At 44.1% G+C, this 20,118-nt stretch overlaps 1 protein-coding gene across 5 annotated transcripts in view; it reads left to right on the top strand.

The window, feature by feature from the left end:
- CACNA1D (calcium voltage-gated channel subunit alpha1 D) overlaps positions 1–20,118 on the top strand; it is a gene marked incomplete at both ends in the record, with an annotated part of 454,266 nt that overhangs the window by 322,812 nt on the left and 111,336 nt on the right. For all 5 annotated transcript variants that reach the window (XM_080715698.1, XM_080715696.1, XM_080715694.1 and 2 more), the window contains one exon: positions 19,487–19,656. In XM_080715698.1, coding sequence (XP_080571824.1) covers positions 19,487–19,656 — 170 coding nt within the window. The remainder of the gene's footprint in view (positions 1–19,486; positions 19,657–20,118) is intronic.

The raw sequence follows: 20,118 nt of genomic DNA, 5'->3' as shown, positions 1-20,118 counted from the left end.
TGTAGCAGATGTTAATTGTGGAACTAGTTTGGTAAACATATGGGTGGATATTCATTATATAACTTTTCTACTTATGAATATTTGAAGTATTTCTTAAGAAAACCTTAAGGAAAACTAAAAACCACTGTACTATGAATGAACTGGATGGATAAAAGAATGAATATGGAGCGATCAATTTAAGGTTATTGTAATTTGTTTCCATCCACTACATACTAACAGTTTTGGACTTAACCTTTCACCATAAACTGTTATGAAACAAAACAAAAATATGAAGTCACTATTTCCAGAAAATTGAAATAGGCTGAACAGGATTTGGATCCACAGAGAAGGGAAACACAGGAGGTCAGCCCCACAGTTTCCTGGCTCTGTGTGGGAGGCATGTTTTAGGTTGTGACAGAGGAAGGCAAGACAAGAGAGGATGTTCATCTGTTTGCTGAGGAGGCAAAGAACATAGTTCATGACTGCAGAGACAGCTGAAATTTTTAGAGTAGAATACTAGAAAGATAAGAGGTCTATAATCTGAATAGAGGTCCTCTTGAGTATGTGGCCATGTGCTAAGCTGCTTATATGTCAAGCAGTATGCACTGCGGCTGGCAGAGAACAGCTACTAGAAAGCTGCAGGCTGCTAGAAACCTCTGCTGAGTTCTAAACAGCTGACTTGGATTGACCTTGATGATGGTTCAAAAACTCAGTAACTATGAAAAAAGTGAACCTTGATCTTAGGCCATACCAGACACAAACAGTAACTTGAAATGGATCACAGATCTAACTAAAAAAGCAAAGCAAAGAAAAACAAAAAATTCCCCAAAACCTAAATAATCTCTTCAGAAATTAGAAGTTGGAAAGGAAAACAGAGAAAATACATATATCTGACAAAGGTCTTATATCCAGAATATATGAAGAATTCTTAATAGGATGAACAACCCAATTCAAAATTGGTCAAAGACTTAAGCAGATGTTACAGAATATATAAAAATATTAAATAAGTATGTATAAATATGTTTACTATCATTATACACCAGGAAGTACAAGTGAAAAAGAACCCAAAACCATGACATATGTAGTAGAATAGCAAAAAAAAAAAAAAAAAAAAGCCCTGATAATACCAGGTGTCTACAAGAATTCAGTCATGCTTTGTTCCTAGAAGCATGAACATGGTTCATCCACTTTGGAAAAGGGTCAATTCTCATGTATATTTTATGTTTGTTGGTTCTTTTCCTAGGTATTTCCCAATATAAATGAAAACCTGTATCCACAAAATGACTTGTATATGAGCATTCCTACAGCCTTTTTCACAGTAGTTCCAAACTAGAAAACTCGAATGACTGTCAGAAATAAGCAAATTGTAGTATTTTTACACTTTGACATACTAGCAGCAGTAAAAAAAAAAAAAATAGGTCAACAAATAATACCACATTAACAATGAAGCTTAAAATAAGAAACCAGGCAAAAGAGAATGTATTTATATGAAATTCTGAAACAGACAAAATTAACTTGTGGTGAAGCAAATCAGTTCATTGATTTTCCTAGGTGAGAGGTTGCATTCACTTGGCAAGAGGAGTGACTTTTAGGGAGGATGTTATAAATGTTCTGTGTCTCAATTGGGATGTTATTTATGTGGGTGTCAATATCAGCTAAAGTAGACACTTCAAATACATTTTATTTGTGATTTGCATCTCAATGAAGTTGATTTTAAAATACTCTTGAAGGCCGGGCGTGGTGAGACACACTTGTAATCCCCACTACTTGGGAGGGTGAAACAGAAGGATTGTAGATTTGAAGCCAGTTTCAGCAACTTAGTGAGACCCCAGCCAGCCTTAGAAACTTAGGCCCTGTGCAACTTAGTGAGACCCTGTTTCAAAATAAAGAATAAAATCAAAATAAGGCTGGAGGTATAGCTCAGAGGTAGAATGTCCTGGGATTCAATCCCTAGTATCACCCCCCCAAATACTGTTGAAATACAACTAAAAGAAACTTAACACTTCTGATCAAGGTGTACAAGACAGGATTTATCATTTCACCCGAAACTACAAAACCCAAACCAGACAACATATAAAACAATGGTTGTTAAGACACTGGGCATCTGGCAATGAAAGACAGTAATCCCAAGACACAGGAAATTGCCCCACCTTACTTGATTAAGTGTGCCTGTGCCATGGCAAAAGGAGGGGAGACCTAGCAAGAGGCCAGTAGACTCCCTAAGTGAGAAGATGAAGCCAAGGTTCTGCAGAGCCCAAAATGACTCGAGTTGTAAGGTAGTACTAGAGAGGAGTGAACTGTGTACAATGAGAAGTTTGGAGATTGTCAGAGTGCTTTTAAGGGAAAATATATTTGAATTGATTAGAACAGTGTTCACCAGTCAAGGCCAGGAATATTCTCCGTTCCACTATAGTCTACCAGTATTATCTGTTTTTCTATCCAAATTGGAAAAACTCACAATTGATGGCCCATTGGATAGAATAAGCCATGCTCCAGATTGACCTCATATGTCATTAAAGCAAGACCTGCAACAATCCAACAGTTTTATCCAAATAATGTAACTGAATCCCAGACCAAAATAACAAGAATATTTAGAGGAATACAAAAATACCTAGCATAAAAAAGGTACAAGTTATGTCTGGCATTCAGTGAAAGTTAGTAAGCATGCAAAGGAACAGAGAAACATGTCCCATAATGACAAGACTTAACTGATCGAAGCTAACCTAGAACTTTCACATGTGCTAAAATTAGCAAAAAAAAAAAAAAAAAGCCATGAAGTCACCAGAACTGTCTTCTCTATGTTCAAAATGCTAAGAGACATGTAGGATACAAAAAATAATGGTAAAAAAAAAATCAAGATCTTAGGAATAAGTCTAATGAAAGATAAGCCCTGTTCTACTTAAAAGTTGGACGAAGCCAGGCATGGTGGTGCACGCTTGTTTGCTTGTTTTGCCAGCATTTGGGAGGCTGAGCCCAGAGAATCGTGGTTCATAGACAGCCTCAGTTACTACTTAGGCCCTCTGCAACTCAGTGAGACTCTGTTTCAAAATAAAGAATAAAAAATAGGGTTGGAGAATGCCCCTGGGTTCCATCCCCAGTACTGAGGAAAAAAAAAAAAAACTTGGCTAAAGAAAATTAAAGAAGGATATATGGTATTCATAGATTGAAAACAAGCACAATTTATTAAGATGCCAGAAGGCAGGCTATATCAAGAAGGTACTTTGTAATGAGGAGAAAGATATAAGTTGGGTTTGGTAGTGGGGAGCCAGAGCATTCTTGCTGACTTTGCTCTCTCTGAAGCAGGAAGCATGTTTATTGCTGAGGGTGAGGAGGTAGGTGACAGAATCAAATGCCTGAGGAAGCTCAAAAATAGTCCTTGCACAGGGTTAGGAAGTGTGTGGACCAGAGGGACAAGGTGGATGATCAGAAACATTGAGGTGGTATTTGAAGCCAGTGATGACGACTCCATACTGATGTCATCTATCCCATTATATGCCTCGATGCAGCCACGCTTGGCTATTTGTATCTAGGCATGGAGAAAGAGCATGTTCAAGGTTTTTGCTAACTATTTATGGAAAAGGAGAGTTTTGTTTTCTGTGAAAATTTTGCCAGCTGTGTATAAAAAAGTGGAATTTAGGATATCATGAAGGACATCCCTGATGCGATGGATCAAGAAATCTAAGGTGGATTAAGAGGACAGGAGAGTACTAATAGACTGGAGAAAAATGGAGCAGCCAGATGTGTTAGCGCATGCCTGTAATGCAGTACTTGGGAGACTGAGACAGGAGGATTGCAGGTTTGAGACCAGTATTGGCAACTTAATGAGACTCTCAGCAACTTAAACTCTGTTTCAAAATAAAATAAGCTAAGGGCATAGCTCAGAGGTAGAATACCCCTGAGTTCAATCCCTATTACACCCCCAACACAAAATGTTTTTAGTGGGAATAACTGAACAAATGAGCTGAAGGCAGAGGAGATTTGTGGTCAAAGAGCAGGAGGCTGACTTCATGGGTGTATTTGAAGACCTGAACTTGTGTGGAGAGGTTGACAAAATTTAGGATGTGGTAGTGGAAATGGATGGCTGCAGCAGCACAGAAAAGATGATTGTTGGAGATCCATGTCAATAAATTGAAAAGCCAAGAGTTAGTGAAGTCAGTCAAGGGTGCCCTTGAATGACAGCGGAACTTGGGACCAAGAGGAATACTGGGATTCAGGGTCAGAGTCTCGAGTTTTGGTCAGAAGACTGACCCAAGGAGAGAGAAGGTCGCATAGCTCACTGGCACCATCCTTAAAGGACAGGGGTTGTGCTTTTGGGTTTCATAGCTCCTCTGGAGCGGCTCCCAGGCACTCAGGAAGGGCTCGAGTGGGTGAGGGCTGGGTCAGTGACAAGCCATGCCATCGGATACGGGCTGATAGTGTGTCTGGGGGTTGGCTAGCAGACAAGGACATCAGAGTCCTTGCTGACAGAGCCTGGCTCACCTAGCCTACAGTGATGTCTAGCAGCTGCGGCCTGGCGTAGTCAGTGAGGGGTGTGGAGGTATTGGTCAATGGCTTCACGCAACACGCACAGCTTAGGGTGCTGGTGATGTAAGCGGCGGGATATCAGTGTCTGCCCAGCTGTATAAGGTGTTCCCACAACTGTGGTCTGTGCTGGCCTGGCCTGAAGAAGCTCCTTGGCTAAGAAGATTGTAGGATGTCATGGTTATCACTTTCTTCATGTTGAAGCAGAAAGAGCAAAGTCAGAGTCGGGAGCCCTGTCTCCATCCCTGGCCCCTCATTTCCTATAATATGACTTTGGTCATCATACCTCACTTGCTCACTCGAAATTCTCATCCCTACAGCTGGATAGGCCCTTCTGCTGTGTGGCTTTTCTCACATGGCTGTCTTGAATCAGGGAGAGACATGGGTGGGCAAGGACTTCATAAAATTAAAGACCTTTCAAAACATGAGGGGCACTTCTCAGGAGTCTGGCCGAGGTCTCCTAGGAGACCTTTTCCTTCCATGAGGAGGAAAATCCTTCTCATTTGTAGTCCGAATGTTTACTTGCTTTTATTTCTCTCTGGGCCCTACATCTTTCTAGGACCTGGTAGGGCACTTGGAGCATTAACCTAATTTCTTCAAGTCTGATTGTCATAAGACTTTTGTTTGGATTCAAGGATCAAACATTAATCCACACTGATCTCCCTCATTCCCTTGAAATTCTGCTTTAAATAAATCTTGGTTTAAGTTGTCAGCTGGTACCTTCAAAGCCTCCAAGTATTTGGGGCTGTTCAGCTCTTGAGTCTTGAAGACTGTGATTGCATCAGAAGTATTCTATTTCAGTGGGGGATGGTACCCCACCATTCCTGGGGGGTTCTGTCCCCAGAGGCCCACCTACCCTTGAATCTTATCAATGGGCCCACATAGGCATGTCTAGGGATTCCAGGGCCCTGTGTTGATCCTAGCAGCTGTATCCTCCCCCTCTTTGCTACCAGTCAAGAATGCATTGCATTAGCATTAAATCAAATCTACCTAGCAGCATGCCTGGAGTGTAGTGGTGGGGGCAAGGGTAGGGGGAGCTTGCAGACCAGGCAAAGTTCCTCCAAGGAAGCCAGGCTCCAGCTGAGCACGGGAGGCTGGCCAGGACTTGGAAGGATAGTAAAGAGAGGAAGACACTTTCTAGTTTCTGGAGAGTGTCCAGGAGAGCAGGGCTGATGCCTGACTGGGGCCTGTGTGTGTTGACGAGTCTGGCAGGGCACTCGGAGCAGCAGGCTGCCAGTGGGATGGAAGTGCCCATGTGGACTTGGGGGTGCCACTGGGGGAGGCAGGGTCTGTGGGGGTGTTTGAAGTCAGGTGTTGCTAAGAGTGGCACCTGAAGGTCACAGTGCTGCCTTCCAGGGTGAGACAGGACTGAGGCAGGGTTCTGGGACAGTGGGCAGGGGCAGCAATGGGCGCCTAGGCCCGGGGTGCAGAGGAGAAGATGCAAAAGAAGGTGTTAGACCTTGGACATAGTTGTGGCCAGTGCCTCTTAGGCGAGGAGAGATCTGTGGGTTTTGCTGGTCAGGTTTGGAGTGTAGATTGTGTGAGAGAATTTGTTTTGTATCGCTTATAAGTGTTATTAATGGAACAACTAGGAAGCCAGGCATAGTGGCTAGTGCTTATAATCCCAGCATTTGGGAGGCTGAGACAGGAGGATCGTGGTTTGTGGACAGCCTCAGCTACTTAGTGAGGCCCTTTTTAACTTAGTGAGACCCTTTTTCAAAATAAAGAATTAAAAAAAAAAGGGCTGGGAGTGTAGCTCAGAGGTAGAATGCCCCTGGATTTCATCCTCAGTACCGCAAAAAACAAAAACAAAAACAAAACAAAAATCCACCTAGGGTTATATTCAGGCACTGGGCGAGGTGCTTTATTTAGTTTATTTTGTTCTGTCCTCTCTGATGTTTTAGCAAAGTGAGAGTTCTTTGCCTCAGTTTTACAGATGATGAAACCAGGGCTCAAAGAGGCTTAAATGTCCTCAAAGTTCCACAGCTAGTAAGTAGTAAATCTAGTGACTATACATTTGTCCGCCTCCAGAGCTTGCTCTGCCTTTCCTCACCAGTTGGAAGCGTCCTCTTGGTCTAGTGAGGGAGACCCTGTGAGATTGTACCCACCCAGGCAGGTCTTTCTGATAGACCCTCAGTTGCCCTCTTTGTCACACTCTGCCCGGTTTCTTCCCTTCCCAAAACTAATTATCCAAAGCAGAGTGGAATAGTGGAATATGATACTTCAGAAAATTGGTTTCTTTCTCTTTATAAATCTGCTTGTGAACAAGTCATGTGGTGGCTCAAGTGCTCCTGTAGGTCCTGATGCCGGGCAGGAGGATGGATCTGCTGGGATCCCTGATCCTCCCCCATGATCCCATGCTCCTTTTCTCTCAGCTGTGCCTGAGAGCTCGGGCAGGTGCCTCCCATCCATCCTGCCCTTCAGTGACACCTCTTCCTAAATGAGAGAAACTCTGTCCCTCTCAGTGCAGCTCACCTGGTGTTTTGTCTTTTACATTGCCAGTGGATAGGCTTTGGGCTGAATTTCCCACATGACTTTGGGATGCACTGACAGAGGTCTCAGTTCCAGCCTCCTCCCTGGGTCCATGTTGTTCACTGCAGCAGGAACCCCCAGCAGCTCTCTGAACAGCACAGCCAGCCATTAGTTCATGGCAGGCAGTCTGACCAGACCTTTACCCAGCATGCCATGGTGGTGCATAAGGAGGACATGCCCGGAGTTGCTGGTACTTCAGATATGTTTATTTGTAATGGTCCTGCCACCCTCCCCAGTCAGACAGCGGGTGGGTACGCATTTATAATATTTTTCTTTAAACACTGGAATCTGACAAGTCTAGTAAGGTGTGCTCCCTAAGTAACCTCTTGAGTAGCAATATTTGAAGCCTGTCATGAAAATGTGATGATACTGGTTTGGCTCACCTGGTCAAGTGATGTATTTAACCCAGAGGAAGTGAGATCAGGCAAGAGAGCTTGTGTTTTTGAATACCTCTTAGAACATGTTTTTAAAAAATATTGAAATGAGAAGTCTTAACTTTTAGCATGCAGCCCACATGGATTCTTGCCACTGGGAAAAATTTTTTGCTAGAAGAATTAGGATGTCTTTGGTAGCCATGGAAACTAACCCTTCGAAGAGTGAGAAGCTCTTCTGTTATCAAACAAGGAGATGTAGTAAAAGGAAAGCATATTTCACTCTAAAATTCCTTGAGGTACTTTATTTCTATGTCTGTATATTTTAGACTTGTTCTGGACTCTGCGTTTTTTATTTTTAATGGTACTGTGAAGTAGACCTGGGACATACCTGTGGCTAGTGCCTTTTAGATGAGAAGAGATCTTTGGATTTTTGTACACGTTCTTGTGGCCAAATGCATCCAGTGCAGAGGCCAAATATTCATATCTGAGATCTGATCATCATTAGTGTGAAACCCATTTGTGTGTGTGTGTGGGTCTGGGGATGAACCCAGGGCCATTCGACCTCTGAGCTACACCCCCTGCCCTATTTTTTTATTCTTTATTTTGAAACAGGGTCTCTAATGTGAAACTCATTTTTATAAAAATATTTATTTATCCATTTCTTGAATAACTACCAGTGGTCAGGATTTGTGATAAGAAACTGGTATGCAAAGATAAGACAGACACAGCTCCTTCTTCACAGAGCTTACAGTCTGATATGTGAAATGGATATTGAAAAAACAGTTTCAGGGCTGTGAAATAAATTCTACAAATGCAGGACTCCAATCCATGTCTTTCTAAATATGTCAGAGAAATGTCCCTGCATCCTGCCCTAGCCAGCAGTGTTGTATCTGGAAGAACAGCTGCGGCGTGGGTAGGAAATGACACCCACAGCGATCTGGAGCCAAAGGAGGGTGCCACAGATTGGGGAAATTAATGATCTTAGGGTGTTTGGAGTGTATTTCAAGGAGGAAGAGGTCAGAAAGGAGCAAGAAAGAGACACCCCACCCAGTGGCCACCCAGAGGAGAGCCACACAGAACAGCTCCCTGAGGCTTGCTCTGTACAGGGTGCATCTCCTGCTGGCCAGAGCAGGATGGGTTCTCTTCATAGCAGATAATGCAGCCTAGTTTTAGAAGCCAGAAAGCACCTACTCTGAAGTCAGTTCATTCTCCCCAAAGATGGTAACTGTTTTCTACTTAAAGCACCTTCAGAGTCTTTATCAGCAAAAACAAGGACATAGAAAGTGGAGGGTTGCTGAGTGTGGTGGCGCACGCTTGTAATCCTCGTGCTTGGGAGGCGGAGACAGGAGGATCGCTCTGGTTCAAAGCCAGCCTCATTGGCTTAAGAGACCCTGTTTCCAAATAAAAATATAAAATAGGTCTGGAAGTGTAGCCTGGAGATAGAAGGTTTCCAGGAACCCCAGTACCACCAAAAATAAATAAATAAATAAATAAATAAATAAATAAATAGTGGAGGGTCACTTTGAAAAAATTTCATACTGTATCAGAACTGTAGAAAAAGATCCAGAAGTACCAAATCCCGTATAAAAGGACTCACCAAGGGGTTACTTTAGCAATGAGTTCCCAAAGAACAGCCATGATGTGGTTCAGTGATTACAGAGGTGTGTGTTAAACCTTTTCCTCAGCATATTAGCTTTGTAAGCAAAGGCTGTCCCTTCGTCTTCTTCCTTTGACTTGCTCGAGTTCCCCACCCACTTGTCGGTGACCACTGAAGAGTGCTGTCCTACCCTCCAGTGACACTGTCTGCAGAGGAGCAGATCTTGTGAGCCAGTACTGCAGTCCCAGGATCTCCTCCCCCGTTCCTGGCTTGTTTGCCTTATGCAGACAGAATATCCTGGCTTTCTACGATTGAGGGAAGATTGGAACAAAGACAGCGATTTTGATGAACGTTAACCCAGGAAACTGATTTTTTTTTTTTTTTTTTTTTTACCTGTGGACCTTCACATAGTACTGCTAATTTTTTTTTTTTTTTACAAAATACCTCGTTTAGTTTCCTTAAACAGAAATTGAATTTATGCATTTTTCAAAAAATTAGGTTTAAAGGTAAGAATATTCTTTGAACCACATTACTATTTCATTCTGTTTCATTTCCTTTATGTCTGTGTAGGCGAAACAGTTTAGGTCTAGGGAAAGCTGGCCTCTACTGATAAAAATCAGTGGGTTGCTTCTTCAGCTCCCTTCTCCTACAGTTGTTTTCTGGTGAGTTCCTGAGTCCTCTCTTGCAATAGAAATATGAGTCCTAGTGATTCTGTTGGGTCTGTTTATTGGATGGCGTGTGTGTGTGTGTGTGTGTGTGTGTGTGTGTGTGTATAAGTGTTTACTTTGTTTAAATTTTATTTGTGTAAGTCTAGCTAAAACAGATAGCATTGCAAACCAAGAAAAAGCCCTATATCTAAATCAAGATGATTTTTGGTTGCCCACTTATTTTAAATGATGTTTGAGAAATACAACTTTCCAGAGAAACTATGTATCATCCTTTTGAGTGGGTGGCAGTCACATGTGATCTGCATATGCATTTGCTGTGCAGTGGCCTGACACGGGCTAAGTGTTCTCCAATGCTGTAGGCTGAGCTGGGCATTCCAGAGCTCAGGACATCCGGGCCTGTAAATCCTGGATAATGTCAGGGTTTGGGGGCTTTCAGCAGATCTCAGGGAGTGTGTCCAGCCCAGAGGCTCTGTCAGAATTCCTGGGAAGGAGGCAGGGGATCACCCTGGAGTGAAAAGGAGTGTGACAGAAGTGGGGAGATGAGCAGAAAGGGCACTATCTCTTTTCTCTGGTTCTGAGTTGGGGCTCTGGAGGAAAATCAGAATGTGCTAAGGGGTGCTTTCTGCCCTACTCCTCCTTCCTGGCCCTCGGTAGCAATTGGCCACAGGTGGCTCTCCTCTTTCTGGTACAGAAAAGAGGTGGTGAAGCCAGCAGGTCCACCCAAAGGGAGCTTGATTTGACACCCGTTTGGCAGCCCAGCTGTACTGTTGACTGAGTAGATGATGTGGGGCCAATCCAGTACCTTGCTTTGTCTCAGGGTTGGTCTTAGTGAAATGGACATGAAGAGCCTTATCCTACCTCTGAGGATGTAAATAGCACACAGGATGGTGACTATAAAGATACTTAAAAGACTAAGTAAAAATCTAAGCAAGTGACAGGTTTGTTTTCATTACTGTTAGAGTGAGGGGAAATGGTGCAGACTAGGGCTCTCTGGCAGAAGCCCAGGTTACCTCCCTCGCGGTGCAGCTCCAGTTCTGCAGAAGCTCCTTTTGGTTATTAGGTGGGATCCAGGGCTGGTGCAGCATGGACTCAAGCTGCTCTGGTTTTAGAGGTTTTGGCTTGTTGTTTCATCTTTCTCATCTACATGGCTCTATGGGGAGCTGTATGAGTATGGGGGTGAGATATACCACTGTGCTCTTAGAGACCCCTTGCAGCCACTTCTCCTGAGCTCATTTAGCCCCTGGGCTTCTTCAGCATCCATGCCACCAGTCTTTGTGTACCACATCTAAGAGGTGTCAGAATGCTGCCTAGGGAAAGGAGCAAAAAGGAAGAGAGACCCATTCACACTGGGTAGGCTTCCTGCTGCCCCTTATGAGTTGTAGAGGAGGCTAGAGACAGAGCTTTAGCACCAGCTGAATCCAGCACAGGGCATATGTTTGAGTGCTAGCCACAGCGAGCAGAGGATGTCTGTGGGCTCAAGAAGACAGTCCAAGACACCCTGTACTGCAGCTTCCCTGGGAGGCTGTGCTCCATTTCTGCCCAATGTATCGTCTTCTCCAGGGAAGTTGCTGATTTCCAAGGTATCCCATTTCATCTTTGAGGAACCTGAGCTCTAAGACACGTCTTCCATACATTGTGCTGAAACTATGGACTTCAAAATTCCACCAGCCTTCGAGGCCCGCAGCATGCCTGGCTTCTCCTTCACTTAGTAGCCTCAGAGGTGGAACACTGCCCTCTTCTCTATCCGCCCACCCTGTCATTCCTTCTTAAACACGTGAGCAAGGAACATGCACATGGCCACAGGGTATCTTCTGGCCTGGGAAGGAAGGGCCATGCTAACTGACCTGACACTGGTGTGCCAGATCTAGGGACTGGTATGAAAAGGCAGAGATGACAGTGACCTTTGAGCAGAGATGGTTGGGCCAGCAGTGAAAGGCCTCATAGGTGCTTTTCCAAGTTGTAGTGTTAAAAAAAAATGAGGACAGGCCGGGTGTGGTGGCAGATGCTTGTAATCCCAGCATTAGGGAGGCTGAGACCGGAAGATCATGATTCATGGACAGCCTCAGCCAGTTAGTGAGGCCCTTCACAACTCAGTGAGACCCTGTTTCAAGAAAATTTTAAAAATAAATAAAAAATAGGGCTGGGGTGTGGCTTGGAGGTATAATGCCCCTGGGTTCCATCCCCAGTACTGCAAAAAAAAAAAAAAAAAAAAAAAAAGGACTTTATGAAAACTGTTACTTTTATACCCATATTTTATTGGTGTTAAATCCAGCCTATCACCAATGTTTACTAAATGCCTCTTGCTTTCTACTACCATTTTTCCTTAATCTCATCACACAGGACACCTATAAATCCAACTAAGAGTGACACTCTCTTATCAGACTTCTGTGCTGTGGTTCCCTATTGCCTATAAGGAAATAATGCAGGTTCCTTAGTTTTGTATTTAGGGCTCTTCCTAGGCTGCTGACTCGTGTGTGTGTGTGTGTGTGTGTGTGTGTGTGTGTGTGTGTGTGTGTCTGAGCCACACCGTAGCTCAGAAACAAGGTTTGAAACAAGGTTTCTCTAAATTACCATGCATGGCCTTGAACCTGTGATCCTCCTGTCTCAGCCTCCCCAGTTCTGGGATTATGGGATTACAGGCATGCACCACTCTGCCTGGCTTCTAACCTACTTTTGACCTTATCCATCCATGCTTCTTCCCTCTTCTCCTGCTGTTCCTGCCCTTCTTTTCTTACCTTGTGAGCCCATGTTGAGGTACTTAGGAGGAGATTCAGCAGCTAGGTGAGTTTGAGTGCCCAGCCTCACTGCACCTTCGTTTCCATAGAGTGAGGGTAGGAGCAGTCCCACCTCCAGTATCTTATCAGTGAGGATGGGCGAAGGCTCTGAGCTGGTGCTGTTAAGGAGGCTGCCTGTGAGAGGGGACATGCTGCTCATGTCATGCTGCTCATGTCCTTGTCATGCTGCTCATGATAGAGTGTTGTGGCAGTTCAGAGGTGAGCAGAACCCATGCAGTAGCTAGGAATGCCTCACCAAAGCCTTGAGACTTGAGCTGGGTCTTGAAAGGTGAACTGGAATTCAGATGCATGAACTTCTGCAGACAGAGACTCAGAGGGATGAGAAATTGAGATAAGTGGCCAAAGTACCAGGTGTGCCTTTGTGAGATGGGTTAGTAAAGCTAGAATAGCTGAGAGAATGCTGGGGGAGGGCTTAACCTTGATTCTTGAGGGCCATGCTGGGGAGCCAGGGGTGTTTTGAGCAGGACACCACCAAGATAAAATCCAGATCTGCAGGGGTCACCTGGAGCAGAGAGAGAGGCATAGTGTGATCAAAAGCTCTGTTTCCACTGCCCAGGGAAGGCGAGGGGTGTGCAGACCGGCCTGTGGAAGACACTCAGTAGTCGTCCTGTTAGGCTGTCAAGTAGGTTCCTTAGTGAGTAATTGTGCCTTAAAAGGAAATGAAAAGGAAGATTTTTCTAACTGCCTTGACACAGGAAATGTTACAGCACAGGCCTGTATTGATGAGAACTCAGGCAGGCCGAAGGTGAAAGCTGCTCCCATCTGGGCTTAGGCCACTGTTTGTGCTTGGGGACGATGCCAGCAGTGATGGGTGCTCTGTGTTGTCAGGATGTATCCTGTCCTCTCAAGAAGTGGCATCCATTTTGCAGTATGTTTTTCTATGCACTCTTCTTGCATACCTGCTTGAACTGGGTACCATGCTAGAGACAGAGATGTGGAAGGAAGCACAGCAAGAAACAGACCATAGTTTTCATTCCTGCAAGGAGCTTGCAACTTAGCTTGTAAGCCAAAATGAACCTATAACAGCAAAAATTTGCAATTGATTAGGACAGTTACATTTTCTAAGCACATAAAACATTTCTACTTGGAAATAATTTCAAACATACAGAAAAATTGCAAAAATAAGAACAACACAAGCTGGGTGTGGGGCACATGCTTGTAACCCTAGGACTTAGGAGACAGAGAGGAGGATTGCAGGTTCTTGGCCAGCCTCAGCTACTTAGTGAGGTCCTCCACAACTTAGACCCTTTTTCAAAAATAAAGAATTTTAAAAAATAGGGCTGAGGGTATAGCTCAAATGTAGAATGACCCTGAGTTCAATTCCCAGCACTGTAAAACAAAAACAAAAACACACAAAAACAATAGAGAATAATTGTACTGTTTACCTTAATTCATCTATAAATATTTTATCTCATTTGATATTTTTTAGAAGTATAGACAGATTTTGGAGAAATATCTTATAATCCATTACTATTCTTTTGGCACTCAAATTTTTTAGATTTGGCCAGTGATAGATATTCCTGGCGCTCTTACATTCTAAGGGAATATATCCAGCATGTCTCTGTTTTTGAGAACTTCCTTATTTTCCTCATCTGGTACTTCCACTGCCCCAGCACTACAATCAGCCATTTCTCCAAAGACCCTGATTCCTTTTCATGAGGAGTGTTATGAGAGAACATAACTCATACCTACTGGGATGTCTGTGCCTCGAGATCTAGTAGAACTAGGATTATAGGTATTTCTGTACACACACGTGCACAAGCACATAAGCACACTAACATTGACACATATGCTTGTGTATGTGTATCAGTGTTTTAAAAATTAGACACTGGGCTTTCTAAGCAATCATTTAGAAATCCCAATTTGCAGTTACACCTCCAGTGTCAGCACATCCTACAAGGGTTATTCTATTCTCCCTCCATTATGGCTTTCTCTGTCCCTTTTTCCAAAGTGAGACCAACATCATTAACATGTTTGTTAATTTTTTTGTGTGGTACTAGGGTTCCTGGAAGCCCTTCTACCTCCGGACTACACTCCCAGACTCCTGTTTTTTTTATATTTTTATTTGGAAACAGGGTCTCTTAAGCCAGCAAGGCTGGCTTTGAACCTAAGCGATCCTCCTGTCTCTGCCTCCCAAGCGCGGGGATTACAAGCGTGCGCCACCGTGCCCTGCACCACATTTATTAATTTTTAAAATTCTGCTATACATACTAAAAAGTTTTTGCTCATCAAAGGAAACCATCAAGAAACCAAAGAGAAAGCCTACAGAATGGGAGAAAAGATCTTTACCAGCCACCACTCTGATTGAGGGCTAATATCCAGAATATACAAAGAGCTCAAAAGACTCTACACTAGCAAAACAAATAACCCAGTTGGGTGTGGTGGCGCATGCTTGTAATCCCAGCATTCGGGAGGCTGAGACAGGAGGATCATGGTTCGCGGACAGCCTCAGCTACTTAGTGAGACCCTTTGCAACTCAGTGAGACCCTCTTTCAAAATAAAGAATAAAAAATAAGGCTGGAGTTGTAACTTGGAGGTAGAATACCCCTGGGTTCCAGCCCCAGTACCATAAAAAAAAAAAAGTAAACAAAAAACCTACTCAAGAAATGGGCGACTGAATTGAATAGACACTTCACAAAAGAAGAGATACAAATGGCCAATAGATACATGAAAAGATGTTCACCATTAGCCATTAGGGAGATGCAAATAAAAACTATGCAGATATTCCATTTAACCCCAATCAGAGTGGCAAGCATAAAGAAGTCAAATAACGCCAGGCGTGGTGGCACGTGCTTGTAATCCCCACACTTGGGAGGCTGAGACAGGAGAATCGCACAGATTCAAAGCCAGCCTCACTGGCTTAAGAGACCCTGTTTCCAAATAAAAATATAAAATAGGTCTGGGAGTGTAGCCTGGAGGTAGAAGGGTTGCCAGAAACCCTAGTGCCACACACACACACACACACACACACACACACACACACACACAAAGAAGTCAAATAACAACAAATGCTGGAGAGGATATGGGGAAAGAGGAACTTTTATACTATTGGTGGGAGTGCAAACTAGTTCAGCCACTATGAAGATCAGTGTGGAGATTCCTTAGAAAACTGGGAATAGCCGGGCGTGGTGGTGCACGCTTGTAATCCCCGCGCTTGGGAGGCAGAAACAGGAGGATCGCGCAGGTTCGAAGTCAGCCCCACGCGCTGGCTTAGGAGACCCTGTTTCCAAATAAAAATGTAAAAATAGGTCTGGGAGTGTAGCCTGGAGGTAGAAGGGCTTCCAGGAACCCCAGTACCACCAAAAAAAAAAAAAAAAAAAAAAAAAAAAAAAAAAACCTGGGAATAGATCCACCATACGATCTGGCTCTACTACTACTGGGTATCTTTCCAAAGGGGTTAAAATCAGAGAACTACAGTAACATATGCATAAACCTATGCTCATGGCAGCACAATTCGTAATAGCCAAAATATGGAACCAACCTAGGTCTCCATCAACAGATGAATGGATTGCAAAATTATGAAAAGTACAATGGAATTCTACTCAGCAATAAAGAAGAACAAAATCATGTCATTCGCAAGAAGATGGAAAGACCTGGAGAATATTATGTTAAGTGAGATCAGCCAAGCACAGAAAGAGAAGGGACATATGTTTTCTCTAATATGCCCAAACTATGGAGCATTGGAGATACTAGAGGGACTCTAGATAATGGAGGGGAAACCTCAGCAAAGCTAGAATGGAAGGGTAGGAGAGGAAGAAGGCTGAAGTTGATAAATGGAGGAGCTACATTTGAATATGTATAAAAATATGAATGTAGCATGGTTAACTGGGACACTCGTTGGGAGGGGGTAAAGAGGCAGTGGGGGGGGCACCAAGCACAGTCTGAATGTGTGCCATTTTCAATATGATCCTCATAAAAATAAAAGAAAAATAGGGCTTAAAAATGAATAATTTTAGCCAGGCGTGGTGGCGCACGCTTGTAATCCCAGTATTCGGGAGGCTGAGACCAGAGGATCGTGGTTCGCGGACAGCCTCAGATACTTAGTGAGGCCCTCTGCAGCTTAGTGAGACCCTGTTTCAAAATAAAGAATAAAAAATAGGGCCAGGGATGTAGCTTGGAGGTCAAATGCCTCTGGGTTCTATCTCCAGACCCACAAAAAAAAAGAATAATTTTGTTGAAAAAAATATATAACTATATAAATAAAATCCTGCTATACATCAAAAATAACTTCAGAATTGTCTCATCCAAATCTCTACCAAAACAAAACCCCACAAAAAAAACCCAACTTAAAAGAGCTGTGTTTATTGGCAGTTTCTACCTTGCCCAAGTTTTGCCCAAGGAAGTCAAATGTTCAAAGCTACTGGAATTTGTTTTGTTTTTGACCTTCAGGATGATTCTTAATAGCATTCATTAGAAATATAATTATACTCAATTTACCTCTAGTTTAGGGGTATTTTATATCCCTCCATCCTTATTGATTTAATTAAAAACTCTTTGGTATGAAGAGCATTAATGTAGTTTAAAAATAAAAAACATAGAAAAACATATACTTAGGAATATTTCGTCCTTATTCCTTCTATCCCATTGGTCCTCACACCTTGTTTCCTGCCTTATCATAACTTCACATATATCCTTCAGGAATGTGTGTTTTCTTAGCTCCCCTTTCATGTTTTTGTGCATGCTTTTGTCTAAGGACTTCTTATGTACCTTCTTATGTACTCTAAGGACTTTTTATGTACCATAAACAATTCTGACCCATCATAAGTAGGCTTCTAGGATGTAAAAGTTCTTAGATTTTTAATCACTTGCATATATCTAATCATTTAATAACTTTATTAAATGAACTTTTGGAATAGTGAGTATTATTTAATCTCTTAGTAACAAGCTTCTTAGGAGATAGTGAAATCCTGTGCAAAATAGAATAACTTTTTGTCATCATTCACTGAGATTGATATAAGATGTGGTGCTTGAAGTGTTTTTTTTCTGGAGCAGAAAGTTTATTATAGTGGGAAATTGCAAGTGGGCAAACTGTGGTATGGGACTGATGTGAGTGTACAGCCCATGGGTTACTCTGAGCCCTCAGTTCCCGTGCATTCTTCCATGTGTCTCCCAGTTCTGGTGGGACCATGGCAACCCATTCAGTACTATTCCCAATTTTTTTCCCTTTGGTATTTGAGAAAGTTCTTCCAATTGCCTTTTTAAATTCCTCTTATGCCCAGTATGCCAACTCAACATCATACATTTGAGCTTCATATTCGTACAGTGCTTTGAGCAGTCCAGTATGTTTGTTTCAGAATTCAAATAATTTGGTGAACTTACCCAGTGCTGAGTACAGGTTTCCTACGTATTGGGAGTCCAGGAGGTCTAGAAACCCAAAGAGTTCTGAGGCTTGGTTTTTGTGTGCAGCAAGATACTGCCCTCCACATCTCTTGTTTTCTGACACAGCAAGTTGTCCTCCCTGAAGGAAGGGGTGGGTTGGCTGGGCCATCAGAGCAGAGGCTGGGTCCTGTTCACCCTGCAAACCCCTGGCACCCTCTGTCTGCAAGCCAGGCCCAGCACACTGCAGTCTTGACTCCTTCCTTACCTCCTCAAGGTCGGCTTGGGGATAGAGGGGATAGGTTTGGGGGGGGGGGGTCCCAAAGGTGGTGAGATTTAGGAGCAGTGAGTGGCAGCCTCTTATGGTGGGCAGAGAGTGACGCCTTGGCCAAGATTTTAGTTTCTCACCCAAAGTATGGGTGGGTGTCACAGGGTGTTGAGTGTCTGTTCAACCCCTTGGGGGCCTGGGTTGAGGGAGGGGTGTGAAGAGAGACAGTTAGCGGTTAGCATAATGAAAGCAGATCATTTTCCCTTGGTGAGTTAAGCTCGTGGAGTCCCTGAGAAGGAGACGTACTGGCTGTGGATTGGAAGATGGCCAGGCAGGGAGATGGTGGTAACTGTCAGAATCGTGGTGGCTGTGTGCAGAAGCTTCCTGGCCTGCGATCTCACCTGCTTTCCTAGTAGCTTTTTAGTTGTACTTCCTAAATCTCTAACTTGTCTCTCTTGGGGTCTATAAGAGTTCATGGTTGAAAAAGCATATGGTTCCTTGTATATAAAGATTGAATGATTGTCTCAGACGTGCCTGAGCAAGTGTAGGTTTTCTATACACGTGCAGATACAGGACTATAGATCTGGGAAAAGCAGAGTAAACAGTGAACAGTTGGGAACATTTACAAGTCTGCCAAAGCCTTTCCAGGGCAGGTGTTCCCATATATGGGCAACAAATTGTACTGCCTCTGTATCTCCTACAGGGAAGACTTTCAGAGAAAGATCATGGCAAGTTGTACGGGTTTTAAAAAAACAAAAAACAGTAGTGCTTTTCCAGCACTACTAGTGCTGGGAAGGGAGAACTGGGTCTGCCTAGGGGGTCCACCCAGACCTACCTACTGCTCTGTCCTGAAGCTGCAGGTGATGGAAAAAAAGAGCCTAGCATGGGCATTGGGAAGGACTGCTCCCCCATCTTGGCTCTTGGTTTGGACAAAGGGCTTAGTACACAATATAAATGCAAAGTTTTGTTTAAAATTTTGTCCAAAAGTATTGAAGAGTCCCTAAACTGGATGTTCCTTGGTCTCAGCTTGGCCTGCAGGGCTGTCTACTCTTTGAAGCGCAAGGCTGGTGTCAGAGGAGGCTCTGGGGAAGGAGGTGGTCTCTGAGTCCAGGCGCCTGGCAAGGAGTATCAGAGGCCCACAGTAACAGCACATGGGGTTTCTGACCTGGCTCCATAGGTCACTGTCACCCTGAGGGGGGCTCATTTCTAACAACAATGCATGTGTGTTGGTGTGGTCTCTGCAGCTCTGACCCCCACAGTCTTGCTTAGGGAGACACTGTCTGTCTGTCCACGTGTGTGGCTCCATCACTGTGCTCGTGTGGCTGTGCTCAGTGCCGTGTGTCCTGCCACGAGGCCATTGTGCGGCAGGGCAGACAGCTCGTGATGCGAGTCCCTGAGGCCATCCTGACAGGTGCTTGTTCTCTTGCCTCCGTCAGAGAATTCTCAAAGGAAAGAGAGAAGGCTAAAGCACGGGGAGATTTCCAGAAGCTCCGGGAGAAACAGCAACTGGAAGAGGATCTCAAGGGCTACTTGGACTGGATAACCCAGGCGGAAGACATCGATCCTGAGAACGAGGAGGAGGGTGGAGAGGAAGGCAAACGGAATAGTAGGTGTTGCCCTTCCTGCCCCTGACCAGACACACCCGTGGCCCGCAGCCGCAGTGAGCGGGCAGCCCCTCCCAGATGTCCTGCCTCCGCTGTGCAGAGGCTGCTGTGTGCTCATGCTGACTGGTTTTGTGCTTGAGGTTTGGGTTTAGGGTCATAGTTAGTAAGGTAGCTTTGTAGTTGGGATCAGACAGTTGCTGTGTGGGACTCAGGAAGCCCGCATGTGGGCAGAGTGGTGAGACTCACTTTCATTCTGCTCTCCAGGAGGAGAGCCTTGGGCTGGGCAGTGTTGTTGAAAGGGTTTGATTGTTATGCTACCTAAGGTGGCTCCCTCCTGTGTTCTTTGTGCAAAACTGAGAGCTGAGCCCATCCGGCTGGGAGGAAACCAGTACATTGTGCAAAGCAGTTGCTAAGAGGCCTGCAAGTCAGTGATGACTGCTCTGCAGCTCTCTGCCTGGCACCCC

The sequence above is a fragment of the Muscardinus avellanarius genome (genome assembly GCF_963383645.1).
Source record: "Muscardinus avellanarius genome assembly, chromosome: 18".
In the NCBI taxonomy this organism is placed as follows: Eukaryota; Metazoa; Chordata; class Mammalia; order Rodentia; family Gliridae; genus Muscardinus; species Muscardinus avellanarius.
This window is presented reverse-complemented; position numbering and strand designations above follow the sequence as displayed.